Source organism: Eulemur rufifrons, chromosome 7, assembly GCF_041146395.1.
Source record: "Eulemur rufifrons isolate Redbay chromosome 7, OSU_ERuf_1, whole genome shotgun sequence".
Classification (NCBI taxonomy): Eukaryota; Metazoa; Chordata; class Mammalia; order Primates; family Lemuridae; genus Eulemur; species Eulemur rufifrons.
This window is the reverse complement of record NC_090989.1, coordinates 18,043,269-18,069,302: the sequence shown is the minus strand read 5'-3', so window position 1 is coordinate 18,069,302 and position 26,034 is coordinate 18,043,269. Positions and strand designations below refer to the sequence as shown.

Here is a 26,034-nt window from a genome sequence, read left to right as displayed (position 1 = left end):
GTGCCAGTTATGAGGCTATTACTTTTTGGCTTCAAACTTTTCCTTCTAGAGTTGGTTTTTTGATGCAGGGCCAGAGCTCTGTAACCTACATTTCTGCTTTGCCTGCAGGCTCCCTGTTAGACTCTTAGACTCCACCTCCTGGGGGCAGTAGAGGAGAACAGCAGGGCTAAGGGAGGAAGAGGGGACCTGCTCTTCCCGTTTGTTTCCTGCATGTTTCTCACCTGCTGTCTGTTTCTATTTAGGCTGTGAGTCTGGGTTTTTTTTTTTTTTTATCTTTTCATAGGGCACGGGTCAGGGATGAGGATGAAGTCAGGGAGGCAGCTGTCTGTCTCAGGCACAAAATTTAAGGGAACACCAAAGTACAAAGGAATCAAGATACATTACTGTCTATTCCAATAAATATTTTTTAAAATCAAAATTAAATGCAAAAAAAAAAAAATCCCATGATGAGCAAAATATCAAAATTTTACATAGAGACCAGTGCCAGCTGAGCCACACTAGAGCCCGAGGCTTTAATATAATAGAAGCAAACACATCAATAATATATTCAAAATCTACTTTGTTGTTAATTTCATTTTCAGTTGAGAGAATTGCTACATTTGACAATTTCTTCTGTCCAAGGGATGAGCTTGAATAATTTTTACTTAGCTTAAGCCGATGTAAAGCAATAATAAATTAGCTTTTGGTATCAGTAAAATATTTAAACCTAAAATAACACTGTGAATTTTAATACACCAACTTGTCAATTTTTCAATATTTTCCAACTATGTGGATGTTCTGGAAAAAAATCATCTTAAAAAAATATATAAAATCATGTATATTGAGGCCCACGATTTTTCCTTTTGCCTCAGGCTCCCTAGGGCTTAGAACCACACTGTATTTTCACTTATCTAGTTCACAATTTTATCTGTAGGTAGTTAATCTTTATATTAACTCCTCTCCGTTAAAATAACTGATGTGATTTCTTACTCGTCAATGGATCCTGAACGATACAACCTCCCAGTCCAAAGCTGACGTATTCCTGTTCCATTTCCCTCTCCTGAGTGCTTCCCCGCATTTATACTTCGCTCATTTTCTATAGCTCCTGAAATACCGGCCCCCCTTTCTGGCACATGCCTTCATCTCTTCCTACTCAAATTCAATCCATTCTTCAAAATCCGTTTCATATGTCACGAAATCATTCCTCATCCTGCACAAAATGAATATGTTTCCTCATTTTGATGTAGGGAATGTCCCAAGGAGGGGAGGAAAGCCCTCTGAACTCCCCAAGTGGGTTCTTGGCTTCATGCGGGAATGAATTCAAGAGTGAGCGAGCCAACTATTAACAGCTACAGGAAAGTATTATTGAGACAGAGACAGACAACAGAGCCTACTCCACACACAGAGTAGGGGCCCTCTCCCAAGCAATGGTGTGGGGGCGGGGTGGGGGGAACCCCTATGGGGCAATGGTAACGTTTTTAAACCTTCAAAAACCCCATTAGGAAACAGCACTAGGTGACCAGCATTGTTTTGAGGTCAGGCCATAAAGGTTAATCATAAACCACTTTCCCAGAAAGGTGAGCTCTAACAGTTTGTAAGGCATCCGGCTCAGTGATTCACCCATGCTTCGGTGGTCCCTGGCCAGCGACTTGCTGGTGATCTCCTTGTTCAGGGTGGTTAGGGTCTGATGTCAGTCAAAATGGCTGCACTTCCTTTTCTGCCTTATCCCTACGTTAATTTCATGGGATCTTAGAGCTGTCTTGGGATTCATACCATCATAATCTGCCTTGTTTTTGTTGTTATCTTTGCACATTTCTTATTTTTCTGCCACCTCCCATCTGGGTTTTAAATCTTTGAGGATCAAGGACTGATCTCCTTCTGGTCTTTCTCATGAACATTTCCTGTTTGGTGAGGTCCACAGCTTTGGGGCAGCATGAGCAGAGAGAACTGGGGACACAGCTGGGTTACCAAATGCTGGGCTTCTGCACATTGGTGGGAAGCAATGCCATGAGATGTTTAAGTTGGTATTCTTCACATTCCCAGTGCTCCCAAAGCTTGCTTCCTTTTTTGCCATCTCTGCCTCAGTGCTCAGTTGTGCTCCTTGAAAGGAATGATTAACTCCTCTTCTTTGCTAAGCCTGCTGAGCACAGGGTGGTGTTTAAAACGGTCCAGAGCAATCTCTCCCTTGGGTTAGAAAGACAATGATTTCCAGGGAGCAGAAGGTCCCTGTGGGTTGTTGGTCAGTAGGAGTTAAATAGCCCTGCTGTGAATGGCTTTGTGAACAAGCCATTTTCCTCACAGAAGAGCTGAAGTTCTGATAGGACCCTTTGATGAAGGGGCCATGGTGATGGGAACCAGTGGAGGTACCCTGCTTATTTCCATAGCAATCCAAACATGGCCCCCCAAATCAAAACAGTAGGAACTGCCCATCCCTAGCCTCCCACCAGCCCCAACTGTGTTCTTTTAGAAAAGTCAGGGCCTACTGAGACTGGGGGTATTTTGTCAGAAGTTTGTTTATTTATATAGCATGAAGAAGATATTTTCAAACTGGAAGCCAGCTGATTGCAGACTAGGAAAAGAATTTTCCAAAAACAAATCTACGAGGTCACGTTTCAATGTCACAGAAGGGGTAATTTAGGCAAACCTTGCCAACCACAATAGAAGATGGCATATTAAATTACTGCTCTGGAAAAAGGATTTGCGTTTGTAGACCTCAGGCAGCCCTGAACCTTGAGTGCAATCTGAGCCGAGAGCTTTTTCTGAGAAGCTCGCATCTTTATAACACTGACTGCTGACCCACTTTAAGTTCCTTGTCCCCAAACTGTAGAGAAGGAACAGGGTGACACAGGTCGTACTAGAGACACTCACATCTTGGTGTATTTATGTGCCTCCTGGTGAGCTTCACATCCCCAGACTAGGGCCAAGGTTGGTTTCATTCTCAACCTAGTGGGATTATTTATCACAGAAAAATGGATGAAAAACCCAAAGTACCACATTGAATTCCTGGTCCTTTAAGTACCGTTTTAGAAGCTCAGTGGGGTTTTCTTTTAGAGCCAGACACGTGAACTCTTCTTGATCACTAGGATGCTCCTTGCAGTACCCAAGTGTAGGTAAAGGGAGACTCAGTCCTAGAGATAACCAAAGGGAAGAAAATCCTTATCACCCTCGGTCGATTTGTTTCCTATTTTACCTTCTCATTCATTTGCTCACTTACTGAGAGCATTCTCTGTGCCCACACCATGCTAGGAGCTGGTGTGCAGTATAAATAGGAAATGCATAATCACTGTCCCCAGGAATAGCCTTGCCACTTCAAACACTCAAGCCTAGTGCAATGAACATATTTCTGGATATTTGGAAGGTTTTCTAAAAGTGATAGTCCCTCAAATGAGAAGCTTTAAATGTTCTCAATGAGCGAGGCCAAAGCCTCAGATATTTGTACCTGGGAGTTTGATGCAAAAACCAAAGGTGCTTTTAAAGTATCATAAGCAGCTACTTCCTGCTCTGCCCCCAACCTATTTTAAACCAGTGGTTTCAACCAGGGGTGATTTTGCCCCCAGGGGACATTTGCCAATGTGCAGAGACATTTTTCACTGTCACATGTCAGGACTAGGGAGGGGGTGCTATTCGTATCTAGTGGGTAGAGGCCAGAGATGCTGCTAAGCGTCCTACAGTGCACAGGACAGTATCCCAGGAAAGAATTATCTGGCTCCAAATGTTAGTAGTGCTGAGTTTGAGAAACCCTGTTTTTAACCAACATAACCATAACAACTCATTTTTTCCCCGATTTGTAATCAAGATGGACAACTATTTGGAAAAACAACGCTGTAATTGCTGAGTTTATAGCTTACATTTCACATCAGCAATAAGCCATAATTGGCATTTTACATTTGTCTTGACTACAGAACGTTCTTTTCCCTCCTAACAGTCTTTCACTTTTTATCACATTAGATGCTGGGAAAGAGCGAATATTTCTGTTTCCCAGTAGTTCTGCCTGACTCCAGCTTATGAGCAGGAAACCTCTTTTGATCTTCAACTTCTTGCCTCTAATGGCCTCGGCAGGCATTCCATGCATCTGCCCCTTCACCTCTCGCCTCTCTCAGAACAGTCCTGGGAGTTTAGTATCCACGCTTCAGAGACAGAGAACCCGACCCACAAGGTGAAGGCTTAGTCAAGGTCACCAGCAGGGCTTCACACGGGCTTTCTGCCTCTCCTCTCTGTGCTCATTATTCACCAGTCCCTTCAGGGGAAATGTACAATATAAATCAGAAAAGACCATCATCTGTAGTCCACTAAATGTGCAAAGGTTAAGTTTAGCCAGGCAGGTGATTTATACTTGCTTATTTCCTTGAAAACCTCATGGAGAATGAAAGAGAGTTTTCAGCTAGGATGACAAGGAAGGAAATGTAATATCTTAAGCCTTGCTGTTGTTATTCCTCTTTGAATATGAAAACATTATTTGTTTAAAAAATCTGTGTACCCAGGAAGATTTGGATCAGAATAAATTTTTGTGAAGTCATTAACTCATCACAATTTGATTAAGGAAAGGGTTTGGCATTGCAACTGTTAGGAACATCCTAAGAGTCCAATCATCCATCCAAGACAAAGAAACTGGTCTGCAAAAATAAGGGTCAAGAAGTCTAATGAGGAATGTAATAGATCAACCGCTAGAAAGTTTCTAAAAAATGATATGAAAGGCTTGGTTTTAGTTATAGGGATCATAAATTAAGGTGACAACTTTTATAAATGTAATGGAATTGCCAACTCAGAAAATTTTACTAGGCTAATAATCCAGGCCATCCACTTCCTTTTCTTATTCAGGAAGGAAAAAGCAATAATTTACAGTATATGTAGATCAGAAAGTATCCTTCCTCCCCTACTGCATACCTCACTACCTCCTTTCTTCCTTTCTTGTCTTCCTTTCTTGTCTTCCTTTCTTTTTTTCCCTTTATTATTTTGACCGACTCAGTTCAGACAATATTTGGCGTCAAAGACATATTTAGAGTAGTCACATTTCCCAAGGCCGGTCTTACTCTGTGCAAAACTTGACCCAGGTAGCAGGTAGCTTTTATGTTAGTGGCCCCACTGAGAAACGGAGAGCGAGGTGGTTAACCATTGAGGGGTGCCATTTTGTGCTAGGCATGACAAAATACTTGCTTGCAAATGGTTTTACCCATCACCACAGTAAAAGGTGTTTTTCAGACTAGTTTAAAATTCCGTATCTTAGTCCTTCGTGATCTTCACCTGCCCCTTTGCCCTTACCTGTGCTTGTTATTTCTGAGGTTAAGACTTGTATTCTCATCTGGGGAACATGACTCAGGATTAGATTACACAGTCTATGGAAAGATGCCAGTTTTTCTTTATATCACTTTAAAATGTAATAACTTTTTAATGGTGAATAAATTTGATTTAGTAGTAAATAATTTTTTCCCCCTGGGTTATGGAAATCTGAGTGCCTAAAACAACTCAGCAGTCAAGTATACTTCTTAATTATCCTTTCATCTGAATGCTGCCTGGCCTAACTTCTTATACTAAAAGTGACACCGTTTAGTAACCCAAAGACATACCTTCTAAACATGGCTCTTTTAAAAGCTAAATAACTTAATGATGCATTTTTTTGGCTAAAGTCAGTGTTTTTTTGACACAATTAATAATTTGCTTTCTGTTAAAAAGCATGACTGTGTGTATTAGAATAAGATTTAACAAAGTCTAGTATGCGAAGGTGCAATCAATGGAACATAACCAATGATTCAACATAAGACTCAAATTTTTAAAAATACCAGTGGTTACTCTCATTATATATTATACATAAATGTTAGTATTCCAGGAAACAGCTCAGTGGTTCTTTGAAATAATCTGGAATTAGCACATGTGGCCCAATTTTTTATCTGTGCACATCTTGTTCCAATAAATCTACAAATTATAGGTTCAGGGCTCCCAAAGCAGAGCAAAAGCTCTGAAATGTCAGAGAGCATGGCAACAACAGTCACAGCTGATATTGAGATATAACAAATTGTATGTATATGTTTATAAATTTTTCTTTATATTTATTTATTTGTTTTTCCAAAAAGGATAAGACCCACAGTTTTCAACATATTAACTGATCCAATACTAAAAGAAATTAAGAACTACCTCTGAAAATCTGCACGATAACTGATATTTACCATAATAACACTAGAATGTAAATTCCACCAGTAAATTTTGTCTGTTTGTTCACTGCTCTATCTCCAGTACCTGGAACACAGTAGATACTCCATAAATATTTGTTGAATGAAGGGAAAGTCACATAAATGTATTATAAGATCTCAGTATTCTATTAAATAGCTAAACAGTTCAAATTTTATTCAATAAAAATTAAATAGTCTTGGTTTCTATTTTTCTTTTTTGAAAACTGGTGATCCAAATGTGATTTAAGGTTGTTAGGCAGAATATTCAAATAAACTAATATCTTAGTCCATTCTGGCTGCTATAACAAAATACCATAAACTGAGTAACTTATAACAACAAAAACTTGTTTCTCATAGTTCTGGAGGCTGGGAAGTCCAAGATCAAGGCACCAGCAAATTCAGTGTCTAGTGAGGGCCTGTTTCTTGGTTCACAGATGGCTGTCTTCTCACTGTGTCCTCCTGCAGCAGAAGGGAGCCTCTTGGCCCCTAATTCCATTCATAAGGGTGGGCCTCCCAAAAGACGCCACCTCCGAAAGGCACCACCTCCAATACTACCACCTTTGGGGTTAGAACTTTAATATATGAATTTTGGGAGGGGTCATAACATTTCAGCCTATTACAACTGAGAATCCTAATTTTGCAACTATTTCACAGATTGGCAGTTTCTCTACTTTTAATTTCATCTATTGGCTCATGCTGCTTAACGAGACTTGTGGTTCTTGCGCTATCTTCTTTGATTTATCTGCTCATTTGTCAATTTTCTGCAAGTGTGGAGGAGACTAATTAGCTCAGTCCTTCCTCTTCCTGTTACCCTCAGAGTACCCCTTGTGGCAAACAGTAGGCACTGTAACCCCAGCAAGTCTTTTGAATTTCCTTCCTCCATCCATTTATTTATTGCCAGCATATGTTTCAACAGTAATGTAATGATACTTCTGTTGTTCAAGGGTTTGGAAAATGTTATAAAAGAAAATTTTGGGTTTTGTTCTCCAGCCTCCATACTGACTTCTAGTCCTGTTCCCAGGTGACATGGGGTGCCACACTTTGGGGCAACAGAACATGCATTTAGCATTGGGGATAAACTTTTAATAATTAGAAAATTAAGAATGCTGAGGAACTACTACATGGTATATCTGTGTAAGAGTATTTAGAATAGAGTGTCTTTGTTTTCTTAACACAAATCAAATGATTTGGGGGGTTGATAATTTAATAGTATAGAAGATTAAAAATTATATGTTAAAGTACTCTGTGCAAATTATTTAACAATATTGCATGTTACAGAGCTGGTAAACATTAATGAAAGTTCAAAATCAGTGCATGAAGGGGACAACGGGGATGGTTAAAAGTAAGCAAACTGGCCAGAAAACCAATTACAAAGACCATGAAAATTGCATGGGACCCAAAGATATCAAATTCCTTCCATTTTTGGCCAAATTGATTACCCCCTAAAAGACTGTTAATAAAATGCATGCTTACAGTCAATTTAACTTTTCTTCCTCAGTCTTTTTTTTTTTTTTTTTTTTTTTTTTTTTTTTTTTTTTTTTTTTTTTTTTTTGTTGAGACAGAGTCTCACTTTGTTGCCCAGGCTAGGGTGAGTGCCGTGGCGTCAGCTTAGCTCACAGCAACCTCAGACTCCTCGGCTTAAGCGATCCTACTGCCTCAGCCTCCCGAGTAGCTGGGACTACAGGCATGCGCCACTATGCCCGGCTAATTTTTTCTATATAGATTTTTAGTTGTTCATATAATGTCTTTCTATTTTTAGTAGAGACGGGGTCTCGCTCTTGCTCAGGCTGGTCTCGAACTCCTGACCTCGAGCGATCCACCCGCCTCGGCCTCCCAGAGTGCTAGGATTACAGGCGTGAGCCACCGCGCCCGGCCCCTTCCTCAGTCTTATAAGGGTACAGTAGTTCCCCCTTATCTGAGGGGGACACGTTCCAAGATGCCCAGTGGTGGCCTGAAACCTCAAATAGTACCAAACCCCATAGATGCTATGTTTTTTCCTCTACATACCTATTTTGAAAGTTGTCAGACTCAAAATGGAGTCACCAATGTTAAGAAAACCCTGACAAATAGAGTTGGGAAAGGCCGTGAAGAGAGGGTTCTCATGCTTGTATGTCTGGTTATGGAAAAGACTTTACAAAAACCACAACCTTGCACAAAGGCCATCAAAACCTTACCCCAAAAATACTTCTGAAAGAGAGTCTGCCCAGCGACTGCCTGTCCAATCTTGAACTGGCTTCACATTTATTATTGATCTTTATAGCCAAAGATAACTATTTCAAAACAATTATGTAACCCTCCTCATTTTTCCTTTAAAAATCTTTGTCTTATTTTACCTTCCTGAATACACACAGTGTACTATAGCATGCATGTTCCTATTGAAATGTTCTATTCCCAAATAAACATCTTTTCTTTTAGAGAGCCTCTCTCTGTTATTTAGGTTGATAATATGATAAAGTTTAATTTATAAATTAGGTACAGTAAGATTAATACCAATGAATAATAATAAAATAGAACAATTATAACAGCAAGCTTTAACAAAAGTTATGTGAATGTGGTCTCTTTCTTTCTAAATATATCTTATTGTATTGTACTGACCCTTCTTGTGATAATGTGAGACAGTAAAATGCCTACGCAATGAGATAAAGTGAGGTGAATGGTGCAGGCATTATGACAAAGTGTGAGGATACTACTGACCTTCTGACAATATGGAGGAGGATCATCTTCTTCAGGTGATTCTGGGTCATTGAGCCATGACAGTGTTGTGAAAGGTGAAGATACCACAACAAAATCACTTTTGTCAGACCCAGACAAAATAGGGCCAAGAAGGCACAAAGGAGAGGAGGCTCATGCTTACATGTCTGAGATAAGAATTGTTTCCAAGGACTTTCTAAAAACCATACAAGAAATTCTTTCATGCCCTTTCATACATCTCTGCTTTGACAAGGTTTATCACTAGTCATTCTTCAGAACTGCAGTGATTCAGGTAAGATGCTCTGGGAATACTTGTTCAGTGATGGCATCTCCACCAATGAACTGATGACGATTCTGGCTTTGAGCCTCTGGAACCAATGAACTCTGTTTCTAAGCAACTTAGGACCACTTCTCCCTTTTTGCTAATAAAAGGTTTCCTTTACCCTTCCCCCACTGGATGCACTGGTGGCTTGCCATTCCATGCAGTCCAGATTACAATCCTTATTTCTCATTCTCAAGTAAATATTTGGAGATAATTTTCTCTAGTATCTTTTTTTTAGGTTAACAATGTTGACGGTTGGATGTCAGGAGTGGACGATGTTGATAACTAACCGGTAGGGAGTGTCCACAGTGTGGGTCTGCTGGACCAAGGGATGATATCAGTCCTGGGCAGGACATCACAAGATTTCATCATGCTACTCAGCAGCATTCAATTTAAAACTTAAGAATTGTTTATTTCTGGAATTTTCCATTTAATATTTTTGGACCATGGTTGAACATGGGGAACTGAAACTGGGGAAGGTGAAACTGTGAATAAGGAGAAACTAATGTATTTAACTATTTATACATAATGACAGTGGCCACAAGGATTACCTTGAAAAGAGAGATTATTTCACACAGACCCTGTCTATACATCTCTGTTAGTTCCTTTTTAAAGTTTTGTACTATACAATACTGTTTTTAATCTTTTATTTTGAAGTAATTTTAGACTTTAAAAAAGGTGCAAAAATAGAACAGAGTACTGCATATACCCTTCATCCATCTTCCCCTACGTAACCATAGCACAATTATCAAAACCAGGAATAATGTACTGTTTCAAAGTGCAAATAGTGTGCTCTAGCTGGTGGTGTTCTTGCTATACTTTTCTTTCCCATCTCTTTAAATCTTGGTTGCTTTTCCACTTCAGAAAGGGTGAAATTGAATCCTAGAGAAAGATTCACTCGTAACAGGCAGACCTAGAAAATGGAGTGATTTTTCTACCCTCATGTTCTTAAAGCTGCGTTGTCCTTTTTCAACAGCATTGAGCTTCATTTCACTGTGATGCCAATGCCATCATTTTCACCTGGGGCTCAGAACACTGGCTTGTTATTCCTGTATTAAGACCTCTGAGACCCTTCTTGCCAGGGCTCATATTAATAACCTCAATCTCCATCTCATGCTAGAACATACTGTCTACTTAATAAGGGGCTTTCCCTCCTTTGGGCTAATGCCATTCCTTCACAATAAAAGCCATATACGTATATATACATTCAAAGAATTAAAATGTTCAGCTTGAACATTTATTTCTGGGTATTTCCAAACCCTTTAGTGATTTTCGTAATGCTTAGATATGGTAACCATTTCAAACTGAAGGCAAGGAAGAATATAAGTATTTCTTAATAAAAATTAAAAAATTTTTTTTCTTTTTTTAATTGCTATCATAAGAAGAAAGTTTAATTCTTTGGCTTCCATGTGTCTGGCACTGCAGAGATTTCTAAGACCCAGGCTCTGCCCCGTGTGTGTTCACAGTCCAGTGAGGCTGACAAACAAGTAAGCAGATAATGACAATGCAACGTGGCAAATGGCGTAATTTTTTCCCCTAATACAATATGATTTTATTAATTATAGTCCTCATGTTGTGTGGTAGATCCGTAGGCTTGTTCATCCTTTTTATCTGTTACTTTGTATCCTTTCACCGACATCTCAAGATTTCCTCCTCCTGTGTCTCCCAACCCCTGATTTTTCTTTATAAAAATTAAAAAAAAAAAAAAAGAAGATTCATTTGAAAGGTCACATTTTTAGCTCATGCTTTCTTGTCAGTGTACTTCTCCAGTCTTCTCGCGTGAGGGGTGTGCGTGCGTCGTTTTGGGAACCGTCCGGCATCTTATCGGGAGCTGTTGGTTTGGGGTCACTGCCGTCTCCGCTGTCATGCGGATCAATGACAGACAGAAGAGTGGCTTCATGTTCTCTACAACACTAGAAAAATCCCTCCTGGGATGTTCTTTGGGAAGTACAAGAAAAATCCATTAGAAGTTTCATGTTGACCTTGCTTGCTTTACAGAAGTTTGTTAGCAGGAAGTGCCTTGGTTGTCTTGATTAGAGAAATGAAGGAAAAAGGCAAACATTGTGAAAAATTCCAAGGATGAGTTTGAGTTTGCTATTCAGATTAGAGAAGAGTAATTTACAAGAATCACTGTGGCATCTGAAAGATCTTTCTACCATACCCTACCATTCCCTCCCCTGTCCAAAAAACAGAGAGAAACCCATTTTGGTGTGTTCTTAAGGCTGTTGAAACATCTATCTAAGCTCCACTGCCCTTGAAATGATTAGAAATCACTGGGCTGTGTATCAACAGGGCAGTGTAGCTTCTGGCCCACCCGACTTTAATCTAAAATGGCTCCATACCAGTCGTTGAAAACAGATAATTACTTCATTAACTTTTGGAGTGTCTGTGGCATTTATGTTGCTTTCTGCTACAGAGAGAGAAAAGACAAGATCTAACAAGGACATTCATGCCTGCCAAGTTTTCTTTTCTTTCCATGACAGTAAACATTGCCTTGGTTGTGGGTAAGATCCAGTATTTTATCATGCTAAGACAGAGAAGCTCACCCACTGGGCAGTCCAGAGTGAAAATTCTCCAAGTCTTGGCTGGTCTGTAAGCCTGGAATCTTTTCCTTTATTCTTGAACCTTTCGCCACCTTTAACCAAGAATTATTTTTTAATTACTGTCATGCCATTTTCTTTCTCTTAAATAAATCCAGTCCTATATATGGAAATTAAATAAATTTATGTGTCGTGAACCATATACATTTGTCAGAAGTATCTGTAATTTTAGGAATGATTTAGAGGATGGTATAGAGGAAAATATTACGCAGGAAACATTGGATTGTGTGGGGAAAGCCACTGTGGAATTGAGAGGCTGTTATTGTCAAAATGGTTCAACCAGTGAAGGCAACATACATTTGAAAAAAGAGTCATGTAATTCTGTCTCTGAAACTGCCAGCAGCAAAGTGCTTTTTCATCCATTACTGTCATCTGAATATTTTCATCTTTTTGCCTCTAGGCATTAAAATGCAACTAATCCACCACCCACAAAAGCCATTAGCATAAACAGTAAAAAATGAGTGGTCAGACTACACAGTGATAGCATTGAAATTGCTTTGGTAAAATGCAAATATAATGAGGATGTCCGTTTCAGAGCGGTTTGCATCATAATAGACTGAACTGTCTTGGACTTTAATTCTGGTTTTATTTCCTACATGGCTATTTTAAAAGAAAACATCTGTGTCCTGTTACTTTTTTTCTGGTTTTTTTTTTTTTTGTTTTTCCCAAAGTTTTCTGATGTTAGAATTTGGAATTTTGTCTACTGTTTAGGACAGGAAAAAGAAAAAAAATTCTTTTGAGGGAATGAGAGAATTCGAATTACTTCTCTTACAAAAAGCACATGCTTCCATGAAAATGATCGTTGAACAGAAGCGGTAGGAGGTATATGCTGAGCTTTTGCCTCCACCCTTCTAGGTGACTGCTGAGAAAGGTTCCCTCTACTCTTGACACTCAAAAGGCAAAACGAAGACTGTAAGCACCTCTCTCAGCAGGGAAAGGGTGACCAAGGCATTATTCTGGCCACCACAGCTGAGACCCATGGTGCACCTGCAGCTTTATTTTAACCGAGACAACTAAAATTCTCCCTTTAACTTTCTTCTGGAAAGAAGCATGGGAGAACACTACCATAATATATGCATTTTCCCTTCCTTCCTTCTTTGTTCCTGAATTTTTACCCTTTAGACAATAAAATCATTAAAATCACAGAATTTATTGTTAGTATTATTCCTTCTAGTAAATTAAAAATTCTCAGTCCCAAGCTCACCTCCTTGGCCCTCTCAATATTCATGCTTTGCTACACATCACAGTGAAGACTGGAAACATAAGCTCATCCTCTTGGCCCAGAGAAATCACATTTACTTGGTTAACTCCACTGGGGATGGAGATGTGGGATGATTATCTTAGTTCCCTTCTGTGTGACCTATTGAGAGGTCCCTTTCTATTTTACCTTATTAGCACCTTGAATTTAGTCTTTCTCGGACATAGTTTGAAAGCAATATATAATGAATTTACCCACTTTGCGGCGTTGAAGATGAATTTGGCCTTGGCAGTCCAACTTGTACCATTGCTGAAAGGAGCAAGTGCCTTATCCCACGTGGTGTCTGGGAGGAAAAGCAAATGATACTTTTTAGCTCCTTTTCCCATATGTGTCCTGCTCTCCTACACTAAAAGCTATTGGCAACGTTCCCTAATCCCACTGAGGGTCGTTCCACAGGGAAGCCCTGGGCGAGGCTGGGAGGCAGGAGCTGGGACCCGCATGGAGGAGACACAGAAGAGTTTCAGTGGAGCCAAGACTTTGTTTTAAGGGAAGGTGTTGTACACTCTAATGTGAAGCTGTAAAAGGGAAAGAAGTCGGTGTCAATGACAACTGGTGATGAGAGGGGTGAGGAACCGATCAATGCTGTTCACATCCACCGTGAGCTGTAGTTCTGTTACCTCCCATGGCTGGGCCTTAGTTTTTTCTTTTCTTTTTTGAGACACAGTCTCACTCTGTTGCCCGGGCTAGAGTGCTGTGGCATCAGCCTAGCTCACAGCGACCTCAAACTCCTGGGCTCAAGCAATCCTCCTGCCTCAGCCTCCCGAGTAGCTGCGACTACAGGCATGCACCACCATGCCTGGCTAATTTTTTCTATATATTTTTAGTTGGCCAGACAATTTCTTTCTATTGTTTTTAGTAGAGATGGGGTCTCGCTCTTGCTCAGGCTGGTTTTGAACTCCTGAGCTCAAACGATCTGCCTGCCTCGGTCTCCAAGAGTGCCAGGATTACAGGCTTGAGCCACCGTGCCCGGCCTGGGCCTTAGTTTTCTACTCAGTAAAATAAAGCGATCCGTCTAACTGGTGTCTAGTATCCTTTCACTTTTAGCATTGTCAGAGACTCTTGTTGGAGGAGTCACTGGGCCAGGCCCTGTGTACCCATTGAACTCTGCCAGGGAGTGCTCTGGGAGGGCAGTGCTGAGGCTGTCTCCTGGGAGTCAAGTGTTTTTTGGATTATCTTTCTGTTTGTAGAAGAATCTGCCTTTTCCATGCATGCAGAGCTCTGTGGAGGAGCCAAAGTTTAAAATGAACCAGGAGGGATCAGACACATGATTATAAATACACATTGACATTGGCAAGGTGGAGTCTGCAGGAACTCTTCTCTCTTAGGTCCTTCTCCTTGTAGAGAGTTTTGTTTTCTTAATTCTTGAAACTTATTAAACATTCTGTACTGTATGTATCTTTGGCTGGATACTCCTGAGTTGTTTCTATGTCTCTGAGTTTATAATTTTTCTCTCTCCTTTTAAGCATCTCTATTTCAGGGTTCTGTGCAATTCACCAAAGCTTTTATCATAATTTCCAAGCTGAAGTAAGATTCTTCAGTAATAGGTGTAATTTTCATCAAACGATTGCTTTCTTTTTTTTATTGTTGGGACTCAATTGCTTAATGCGAAAGGGAAGCTGTCCACAGCTAAAACCCTTTGGTTTGCAAAGATGAGTAAAAATGACAGAGGCAGTTGATCAGAAGCCTATTTTCTTTGCCCGGACCTCCCAGTCCATTTCCTCCGTGCCTACTGGGAGGAAACTACCCCAGGAAACTGCCATTAGCATAGACATTTTATATAGGCCCAGTCGACATACTATCAAGAATTATTTAAAACTATTAATATTTAGCCATTGAATGGATCTTGAGAAAGCAAAACAATACATACAACCATGTTGGTTCTTTTTAGTTTCTATTTAATATTTGAGTAAATCATTCCCCTTCCTCTCATTTCTCTACTTCCCTGATGCTCGTTGCCAAAGTGTGCCAACTTGAATGCATTCATTTATTCAACAAATACTCACTGAGCAATCATTACCTACAAGGCACTAGTCTAAGCACTAAGGATTCACATGTGAACAAGACAGACAAAAAATCTTGCTTTTATGAAGTTTACATCGTAGTGAGAGGAGGGCAATAAGCCAACAGAAGAGTAAAATACATGCCAAATGGTGCCCAGGAGAAAAACAATGGAGGGAAGAGGTATAGAAAATGCTGGGTGCAGGGAGAGAGTTTAGTTTTAACAAGCATGGTCAGGAAAAGCATCATCAGAATGATGACAGTTGATCAAAGACGTAAGGAGCCAAGGGAATAAGGCAAACGGATAACCAGCAGACTGTGATTTTTGGCCTAAATGACTGGAAGAATGGAGTTGTCATTTATTGAGAAGAAAAAGGCTAAGGGAGGAACAAGACATCCGGCGTCTGATGTTAGATGTGTTAAGCATGAGATGCCTGTTAAATATTCCAGTGGCGATGTTAGAAGGCAACTGGGAATCTGGAGTTCAGAATGGAAAATATAAAAAGAAATTTCACTCCCCAAGAGAATTAATCCACATCCTGTATGCCCCAGTCTTTCATTACTAGTTAATTAAGCTGAGCAGATCAAGAGAGGGAAATGGGCATTATCCTTACTTATCCCTAGTAGAATATGTAAATGTGCCCTAATGTGGTGGTTTCAGAACGTGTCCACAAGTTCTTTGCCATTCTTCCCATCGGAAGATGGAGTCTATGTCCCCTCCCCTTGGCCTGGGGCAGGGCTCTGTGGCTACTTTAATCAAAGGGGTGTCACAGAGGTGATGTTATGGAACTGCTGAGGCTAGGCCATAAAAGGCAATATAAATTTCTGCCTCTCTCTTTGGGGTGGTCAACCTTGGAACCCAGCCACTATGCTAGGAGGAAGTCCAGGCCACATGACGAGGCACATGCCCCATGAGGAGGGAAACTGAACCCCCCAGCCAGACTCCCGTGTTGACAACCCACACCAACTTGCCAGCCAAATGGTGCGCCATCTTGGAAACAGATCTCCCATCCTTCACTTGAGATGCATCTGTTGATGCTGCGTGGAGCAGACATGAGCGTTGCCCACCGAGCCCTACCCAAATCACAAGTTGGTGGCAAAGTAACATTTTCCCTGTATAAACCACTGTTTGAGGTGGTAAGGATAATCTGGAGACTTAACTTGTAAGATCTTGAGAGTAGGAGTGTCTTTTTTTTTCCTTTTTAAACCATTGTATTCCCAGTACCTTGCATTGTCTGAGGGCATACAGTAGGCACTCAATCGCTGCCTAAAATGAATAAACCAAGATGAAGCAGTTGTGACCATCTTAAAAACTGAAGAAGAGAAGTTTGGGAGCACTAAGAAAGGTTCTTAGTTTGGGGGAATATATCTTCAGCTTAGGGAGAACTCAGTTCAGGATAGTTAAAAATCGTATGCTTTGAACATGTTAAAACAGGTTGTCCAAGAAAACTTGGTTATCCAAGAAGTATTAGGGGCAATGAAAGTGATTTAATTTGGAGATTATTCTAAAACCTTTCGAAATAGAGCAATGTTAGAAATAAGATGCGGTCTCTGCTCGTTAGCCTCAGAGTTGGTTCGTTGCTGGAGGATAGCTTTTGTTGGTTTAGTAGCCACAGCAGTGCTTCATATTCTGGTTTGATCTGTGAATGTATTCAGCAAAGTAAATATATAATGAAAGCAAGAAGATTATATAAATGATTTGCACACCAATTTTTCCTATATGCAGAAAATCTTATCACTGTAGGCCCTGAAGATATTTGTGGGTAGGGGAGGGGGAATAAAAGTGAACAGACTCAGGGACATTTCAAGAATCCTCTAGAAGAGAATCATCCCTGAGTGATCAGCCTAATAGGAAAATGGTGTGCATAGTCAGGCCAAAATTTGTCTCTTTTTTTTCATTTCAACTTGGTGATACACGACATTACCCAAGTCCCTCTTAGTCCTGGTGATACTTTGCGGGGGCGCTCATATTCACTACTGATGTGAGTGGAACTTCCTTTTTTGGAAATCAAGTTGGTATTATGAATAAAGAGATAAAAATTAAAAATACCTCTCTACTTCTTGGACACTCTCTTGAGTAGCTAACACATAAACATCATTTATTCCATATCAGGCACTGTTCTAAACCTATATACATTAATAAATTTAATCTTCATGACCATCTTATGAAGTACTATTATTTTATTATGCAAATGAGGAAACCCAGACCCAACTGAGGCAGAGCATGGATCAAAATTCTGCATTGTTGAAGCAATGCTAAGCTGCCTTTCATTAAAATCAAAAACAAAACAAAATAATGATCTGTAGTCAAAGACATTGGTTCAAATGTTATTTATAATAATGAAAAATTTCCAAAAGAAGATAAATATCCTTCTTCCATCATTATAAATGGTTATTTAAAAATGGTTATTTTAAAAAATGGTTATTGGCTGGGTGCGGTGGCTCACGCCTGTAATCCTAGCACTCTGGGAGGCTGAGGCAGGAGGATTGCTTGAGCTCAGGAGTTTGAGACCAGCCTGAGCAAGAGTGATACTCTGTCTTTACTAAAAATAGCTGGGTGTTGTGGCATGTGCCTGTAGTTCCAGCTACCTGGGAGACTGAGGCAGGAGGATCACTTCAGCCCAGGAGTTGGAGGTTGCAGTGAGTTATGATGACTCCACTGTATGCTACCCCGGGCAACAGAGCAAGACTCAGTCTCAAAAAAAAAAAAAAAAAAAAAGGTTATATTGAAAATGGTTAAAGCAAGTAGAAAAGCAGGACATGGGATACAAGATAAGAAAAAAAATGGCAAATGAGGTAAATGCATGATTTAAAAATATTGAACAGTATATGCTGTGGTCTGGATGCTTGTGTCCCCCTCAAATTCATATGGTGAAATCCTAACTCCCCAGGTGATGGTATTAGGGGGCCCACTTCCATCTGGGAAGGGATTAGGTCATGGGGGTGGAGCCCTCGTGAAGGCGATCAGTGCCCTTATAAATGAGAGTCGAGAGAGACCCTTCGCCCTGCTATCCTGTGAGAACATGCGAGAAGTTGCCATCTATGAACCAGAAAACAGGCTCTCACCAGACACCAAAGCTGTTGGCATCTTGATCTCGGATTTTCCAGCTTCCAGAACTGTGAGAAATAAATTTCTGTTGCTTTTAAGCCACCCGCTTATAGTATTTTGTTATAGTCGCCTGAACAAATTAAGACGGTATACATGCAAAAGTATTAACAATACTTATCTCTGGGTGGTAGGATTATGAGTAAATCCTTTTCCTTCCTACACTGTGTATTTTCTACAATTAACATGTATTGCATTTATAATCACAAAGCATGTTGTTAAAACAAAAACAGGAATCAGGGTCTCATAACTCAGGGAAAAGGTCTAGGTTTAAGCTATTGCTTTGCATATATAAGTTATAACAAATACTTTCCATGTGGCTGAGATTAGACAGTGTGTAGAAGAGTGAGAGCAGAAACTCAGGGTCCACCAGCATCCAATAATTCTTATAACCCTTTGTGAATTAATCAATCACAGGCACGTGTGGGAGTATGTGTGTGTGTGTGTGTGTATGCGTGCGTGCCCACACATGCCCAATTATTCAAAATGCAGAGTCCTAGATCTCCAGAGATTATCTCTGTGGGCCCAGGATGGGATCTGGGAATTAATTTTTTTTTTTTTTGGCGAGGCTCACAGGTGATTCTGATGCAGGTGAATGAGAGAGCCCTTTGAGACACAGATCTGAAGAACAGTGCCCTGTAATATAACAGGACTCAGGTAGGAGAGAAACAACATAGTCACGGCCGGGAAGACAAGGGTCCTTTGAGAAAATATACGTAAGACATATTAAAAGCATATTGTGGTGTAACAAGAAGTTCTCCACCCTGGCTGCATGTTAGAATCACCTGGGGGGCTTTCAAGATATCCTCATAATGGTGGTAAATCTCCAACTTCAGCATTACTAAGAGAGAGAGGAACTGCAATTTTCCAATTAAGTATACATAGAGGGAAAACAAAAATTCCAACAGAGTGCCCACCACAGGCCTGCAGCAGCCGGCACAAACCAGTGGGTGCAGAATCAGGGGAGAAGAGTTCCAAAAGATTGGGGAAAAGGGTGGAGGGGAGCAGAGGACTTAGAAAAAAAGTCAAGGCCACCTCCAAAGAGAAAGTGAAGCATTATTTATAACCCGAATGAACACTGATGGGGACTCAGCGGCCCACAGCCCTGGCTCCAGGTTCGGGCCTGCGAGTGTGCAGAGCAGTGGGCAGACGTGGAGAAGCTGAGCTCCTGGGAAGCTCAGGTACGTGGAGAGGAGGGGGTACTCCTGGGAGACAGGCAGTGCAGGGAAAGAGGAAATAAAATAACAAAATCAAGGATCTTGCAGAAAACAGGAGCGAGACATAAGGACTCTTTCTCTCTTTGCCCTGCCCCTCCAACATCATGCATGATAGAAACCGCACAGAAAAGAGCCGAAGTGACAGAAGAATCTGCTCTCAACGAGGCACCTGCCCATGGAACGAACAGGAAAAAGTAGGCCACTTCCAAATGAAAGACTGCTGAAAGTCAGAAGTTATCATTCAAAGTTTCTCTGCTGTGGTCTTCTCCCATCCAAGTACTAACCAGGCCCAACCCTGCTTAGCTTCTGAGATGAGATCGGGCACACTCAGGGTGGTATGGCCACAGATAGCTGTGGTCTTCTCTATACAACAACCATGGCATTGACAAAAACTCTAACACAACACTCAATGTTAATTCAATATTGTCTGACATGCATCTGGGGATATGGAAAATATGCTGAATCAGGAATACAAAAACTAGGCAGAGAAACCAGCAAAAACCAGGAAGCAATGAAACGAGAGCTAATGAAACTCAGGAAGACAGAAGAAAAGCCTATCAGTAATAAAGAACAGGTTATAAGGCGCCCGAAAGAGAATGGGTTCAAATAAAAACTTAATGAAGGATACTGAGTACAAGAAGGAAAACAACCAAGAGAAAGAAAATGAGACAAAGATAACAGAAAGGATCAGAGAGAAGGAGGTTGAAATGGAAATGGCAAAACAGGCCAAATACTACAATTATTGGTGTAACTGAGAAGAAAAAACAAAATAATGGAACAGAATATTTAAAACTCTAATCCAAGAAAAAGTTCCAGAGATAAAAGAACTGAATCTACACATTGAAAGGGCCCAGGGGGTACCTAGGAAAATTGACCACAAATTATCAGCTCTGAAACACGGCTTGTAAAATTATTAGACTTTAAAGATTTAAAAAATAAAAAATCCTCAGAGTCTCCAGGCAAAAAAATAATTATAATTTACAAAGGAGAGAGAATTAGATTGGCCTTAAAAATAACATGCAAAGCGAGGAAACAGTAGAACCATTTTAAAGAAAGCTAAGGAAAAACAAGCTGCCCTTCAAGTTTCAAGGTCATAGAAAATCAGTTTTGAATGTGCCGGAATTTCGGGAATACTGGACACGTGCGCTTGCTGAGGAATGTATTGGAGGGTCAGTTTCACCTAGCCAAAAGATTTTGGGAACAAAAGGACTGACAGAAAGCATTTCACATATTTAATTATAGAGCTAAGACTAAAATAAAGGTTGGATCATGGGTTGATAAAAGATGTAAACATTATATATTGACAAAGTAGATCAAGTGCAACTGAAAAGATGGGAGAAGGGAGAAAAGGAGGAAAGTAGAGTGCGATTGTTGTACAGGCAATACGTGAGACTCAGGATCAGTTAGGAAAGACAGATAGGATCAGGTTGAGAAAGAAAAAAATGGGACTATGACCACTACAAAAAGTATTAGTATAAAAGGAACCACTGGAGTAAAAATACAAAGCTTGCTTTAAGCCATGAGGACCTCTCTGCCATAGAAAGACAGAAAATATAATACATTCAGCAATTACAATGTAAGATATGACAGGATTGAGAGCAAACTTAGCAGTTATATCAATAAAACTGGATGGGCCTAACTTGCCTATTAAAAGATTTTCAGATTGGCTCATAGAGCAAAAACCCAACCGTGTGCTGTACACAAGGGACACACTTACGATGTGGCCATTTTTGAAAAAGCTAAAAGTAAAAGGGGCAAATGAAGATTTACCAGGCAAATGGAAACAGTAAGACAGCAGGCGTTGCAATCCTGATGCCAAAGTAGACTTCAGGCCCAAAACGAAAAACATAAACAGAAAATTTAGAGCTGCAACATGGCCCTTGAGCATATGAAAGAATATCCAACATTACTAAGATAAATACAAATGGCTGCGATGCCATTCCTTACCCATCAGATTAGCCACACACAAGCCCTCCGGATCTCATTGATGTTTGGCCTGGGAAACTACTACTATAATCCTACGTGGCAGCATTCAGTTTTGTCTGAATTACCTTTTGATTAAGCCTCAAACCACCTGGAGAATCCTATTAATGTACCTCAATTTAAAAGCCAAGATTATACAGCATAATCTTTTCCTAATTCTAAGATGTGTATATACATCTACTATGTATCTATGTTTATTTACACATATATATTTATTTGGCTTCCAAGCTTTTTTCATTAGCTGAAGCTTGTGATTACTGCGATTGAAGGTTGTCCTGGGAGTGAAGTCTCATACGGTGCCATGCATGAGAAAGTTACGCTTCATTTCACTGATGTCATTAGAAATGTACTGTTGTTGAACACGGCAGCTCAGGCCTGTAATCCTAGCACTCTGGGAGGCCAAGGCAAGAGAACTGCTTTAGTTCAGGAGTTCAAGACCAGCCTGAGCAAGGGCAAGAGTTCTAGACCATCTCTTCTAAATACAGAAAAATTAGCTGGGCTTGGTAGTGTGCGCAGGTAGTTGTAGCTACTCGTGAGGTTGAGGCAGGAGGATCACTGGAGCCCAGGAGTTTGAGGTTACAGTGAGCTATGATGATGCCACTGTACTCTACCCAGGGCAACAGTGAGACTCTGTCTCAAAAAAAAATACTTGTTATATTAGGGTTTATCCCCTCTACCCCCACCCCAAACTAGCTAGCTACTTCTCTTTGGGTCAGGCAAAATGGAACTGTAGCTTATACATATAAACTGTCATATGTACTATCTTCTTTTTTTTTTTTTGAGACAGAGTTTTGCTTTGTTGCCCAGGCTAGAGTGAGTGCCGTGGCGTCAGTCTAGCTCACAGCAACTTCAAACTCCTGGGCTCAAGCAATCCTCCTGCCTCAGCCCCCCGAGTAGCTGGGACTACAGGCATGCGCCACGAGGCCCGGCTAATGTTTTCTATATATATTTTTAGTTGGCCAGATAATTTCTTTCTATTTTTAGTAGAGATGGGGGGGGGGGGTCTCGCTCTTGCTCAGGCTGGTCTCGAACTCCTGACCTTGAGCGATCCACCCACCTCGGCCTCCCAGAGTGCTAGGATTACAGGCGTGAGCCCGCCCCGGCCTGTACTATCGTCTTATAGCAATTAAGTCTAATTGTCCGTAACAGGGCAAGTGATATGACCGTTTTATTCTCACGAAAATAGGATACACTTAGATGAGTTTTAAATGAGTTTGTTCATACTGCAGAGTGACAGGATGAAATGATTTTGATTAATTTTCTAGTGTAGTGTTTTAGTTTTAAGGGTTGCAATCTAAAACAAAAATGCACTGGGTTGACTCTCGTGTTCACCTGAGACCAATACAACAAAAACAGGGTCAATGTGTTCTCGGACGTTTGAAAGAGCAGATATTGCTGTGAACTGAATGTTTGTGTCCCCCCTCCCCCAATTCCTATGTTGAAACCCTAATCCCCAGTGATAGGATGCGGACGTGGGAACTTCAGGAGGAAATCAGGGTTAGCTTAGGTCATGAGGACACATGAGGGGAACGGAGCTTTTTCTCTCCGTCCTGTGAGGACACAGCAAGGAGGCAGCCATCTGTGAACCAGGAAGAGGACCTGCTCCTGTACTTCCAGCCTCCGGAACTGCGAGAAATCAATGTTTGTTGTTTAAGCCACCCAGTCTATGGTATTCTGTTACAGCAGCCTGAACTATACACAAAATAGATAAGCTTTCCTAATTAAAAATTATGTACCCACAACAACATTTTAAACTATAGAGCAGTGGTTTTCGAATGGGGGTGACTTCCCCCCCGCCCCAAGGGACATTTGGCAATGTCTGGAGACACTTTTGATTGCTGGTGGGCAGATGCTGCTGAGTAAACAGCTGACAGCACTCAGGACAGCATCCTACAACAAGGAATTATTCCCTACAAAATGTTAATAGTGCCCAGCTTAAGAAACCCTGCTTTAAAGATAATTGTTTATCAGCTGGTCTTAATTTTCATTTCCCTGCAACTTTTTTCTTTTGTCTTTCACTTGGGACAAACTTGAGGACCAAGATACGGCAGCACAATATTTTAGTCCAGGTCGAAACTGTTAATTAGGTCCGTGAACTATTTTACCAGCACTGGGAGATGCTGGTAAATAAAAGCCCCAATTTCCTTCTCAGACTTGCAACTAAGAATTAATCCAAGTTCAGGCACCAATTCAAGTTCATCCACAATAGGTGTGGATACTCAACATAGGATTTCTTACTAGTCTTTAGATCACTAAATACCCAAGATTGTGACCATGGAATCATTCACATCGGCACATTGGTGCTCCTCTAAGAATGTATTTATTTACATGAAAACACCATTTTATACAAATTGAAGACAAATCTTAAAGAAGTGTTTGTCCGGACATGCCTTCCCCATTCCCTTATTTGTCCCTTCCATTTTCATCTTCTTTGGATATCATAAATAAAGTTGGAGACTGGTTAAAGGAAATCGAATCTGCCTCTTTTTCCCCACACCCCAAATTACTTAAGACTACTTAATGTTCATAGTTTATCCTTCAAAGAAAAGTCTCACCCAGGGTTATTTTATTTAATTTATTTATGTAATACAGTGTAGAAAGCTATCATGTCATAAGCAATGATTCTGTACAATCATTCTGCAGAAAATTTTTTGGGAGAATTTCTTGGTAAGTTAAGACCAGCCGAGCGTTCCCCCCTCCCACCCGTAAAAGTGCTTACAATGAACAGGGATTCTTTATCAAAGATCCAAAGATATGTGGACAAAAAAAGTTCAAATTCTCAATGCCTAATGTGTGCACATAAAACAGGCACAAAGAAACAAATGTGTATCCTCTTAATTCCTATATCACAAATATAGCAGAAGCAGCAATCTGTACAGTAAAATGCAATCATGGACAAAAAAAAAATCCTCTAAAGCATTTGGAATACTTAAAAATGTTTAACTTTCAAATGCATAGTGATCAGGAACAGAATACTTAGGCAAGAGAAGCAGCTAAACTCCCACGTTCACAGGAAGCATCCCCCATCGATTCTTAAAGCATATTTCAAGTAGGACTTAATTGGGTCACAAACCACAAGAATAATATACAACTGGCTAAGGGGCTATGTGATAAATAATCAGGAGAGAATCTATTCATGCACTAGAGTTTGATACAGCTAAATTCTTTACAGTACACAAAACCCATTAATAATGTAGTGTAGAGACCAAAATGTAAAGAGAGAGAATACATTACTGATTTGTGTATTAATTCAAGTTCAGGCATCTACTTGTGTTACAGCACAGCTGTCAAAAGGCGGTAATGAGTAAATAATAAAACAGGGGTTTGTTTCTTTCCACGTTATTCTAGAAATGAACACCGATGGGTAGTGAAGCAATGGTTTTGCTGTCCAACTTCAGAGGCTGCTGTGGCGGGGGTCTAGTTCTGCATCTGCTCGAAGAACTTGTAGGTTGGATTTTCGTAGCCGTTCTGCTGCATCTTGGATAGGTGGCGCTCCTCTGGGGTCACGGCGGCGTCCACCTGAAAAGCAAGGCAGAGGAGGACTGAGTTAAAAAAAATCCTTTAAGAGTGCGCATGTGGATGCAGTAAAAAGGTGAAGAGCACAGTACTCTTCTTTGCCACGATTGTGGAGCACACAGGATTGTCTCCTCTTTCTCACTTCGACGTCTGGGAGCAGAACGCCTTTGCCCACCAGGTGCGCAGATGCTCCATCCGGCCACCAGGTGGCGCTGAAAACCGTGCCGCGCCGGCTCAGGCTTGCCAAGAGCTCATTGGTGGCTTTTATTCCCCAACCAACAGAGACTGGGTAAATCTAGCGCGGTTACGTACTTTTTTCTTCCCTGTTGGCTTAATAAAGGACAAACAGCCTCGAAGGAAGCCTGTTTTACTTGGAAATGGTGGTAAGGGTATCGTGGAGAGAGAGATTCAGCAAAGTAGACTGTATCTTGGGTGACTCGATCTATGCAGAAAAATATGCAACTTCCTGGACTGCTGAGTTTCTTCCCATGCTCATTTTAACTGTCCCCGTTTTCATCAGATTTTATGTGTGTTAAAATGTTAAACAGAGGTCTGAGAATCATTTAGTTAAAATAATGTTGTTATGTATACCAAAGGGGCTATTTGGCATAGGAAAAAAGAAAAAATCTAGATTATAGTTTTTTTTTTTTAAACCGAGCACTAATATACTATAGAATATGTTCAGGGAAAGGTTTAAAAGATCCTCTCTGTCAATATGGTGGTTTACCTCTGAGGTCAGGCCAGTGATTATAAACTTCTCCCTCCCCACGTCACGGTTACACAGAGCTGTGTGGGGCATTTACTCTCTGCTATGGGGCAGGGTACTTTACTTACCCCTGACGTGTGGGTCAGTGGCTGTTTTGTTTCTAATGTATTTGCTATACCTGTCCCGGTGCACAGAAGAGAGGAGGTACTTTACTGAACAAATAAAACTTAGTTTTTGTTTGTCTTTTCAAATTTCTCTTCTGCAAAACCACGGGAAGATGAAGAGAATAAACACAAATGTAATCAGAATGAAGCAGCATGTTTTGCAGAAAAAAAGTCAGGCTGTACCGTACAGAAGATTTTCCCCCAAAGGGATATTTCCTATTCTGCGTACAATCGAACTGGGCTGCCACATCAGTTCTAGGAGAACACTGCAGGCCTATTCTCCATCGCTGAGTGTTGCCAAGTGACATTCAGCCCCTTCTGCAGCTTTTT

General features: G+C 40.6%; 1 protein-coding gene across 9 annotated transcripts in view; it reads right to left on the bottom strand.

Moving 5' to 3' along the window:
* Positions 1–23,619: 23,619 nt before the first annotated feature.
* Positions 23,620–26,034, bottom strand: part of APP (amyloid beta precursor protein) — a 244,752-nt gene continuing 242,337 nt past the window's right edge. For all 9 annotated transcript variants that reach the window (XM_069475007.1, XM_069475008.1, XM_069475009.1 and 6 more), the window contains one exon: positions 23,620–24,837. In XM_069475007.1, coding sequence (XP_069331108.1) covers positions 24,736–24,837 — 102 coding nt within the window. In that variant the 3' untranslated portion in view covers positions 23,620–24,735. The remainder of the gene's footprint in view (positions 24,838–26,034) is intronic.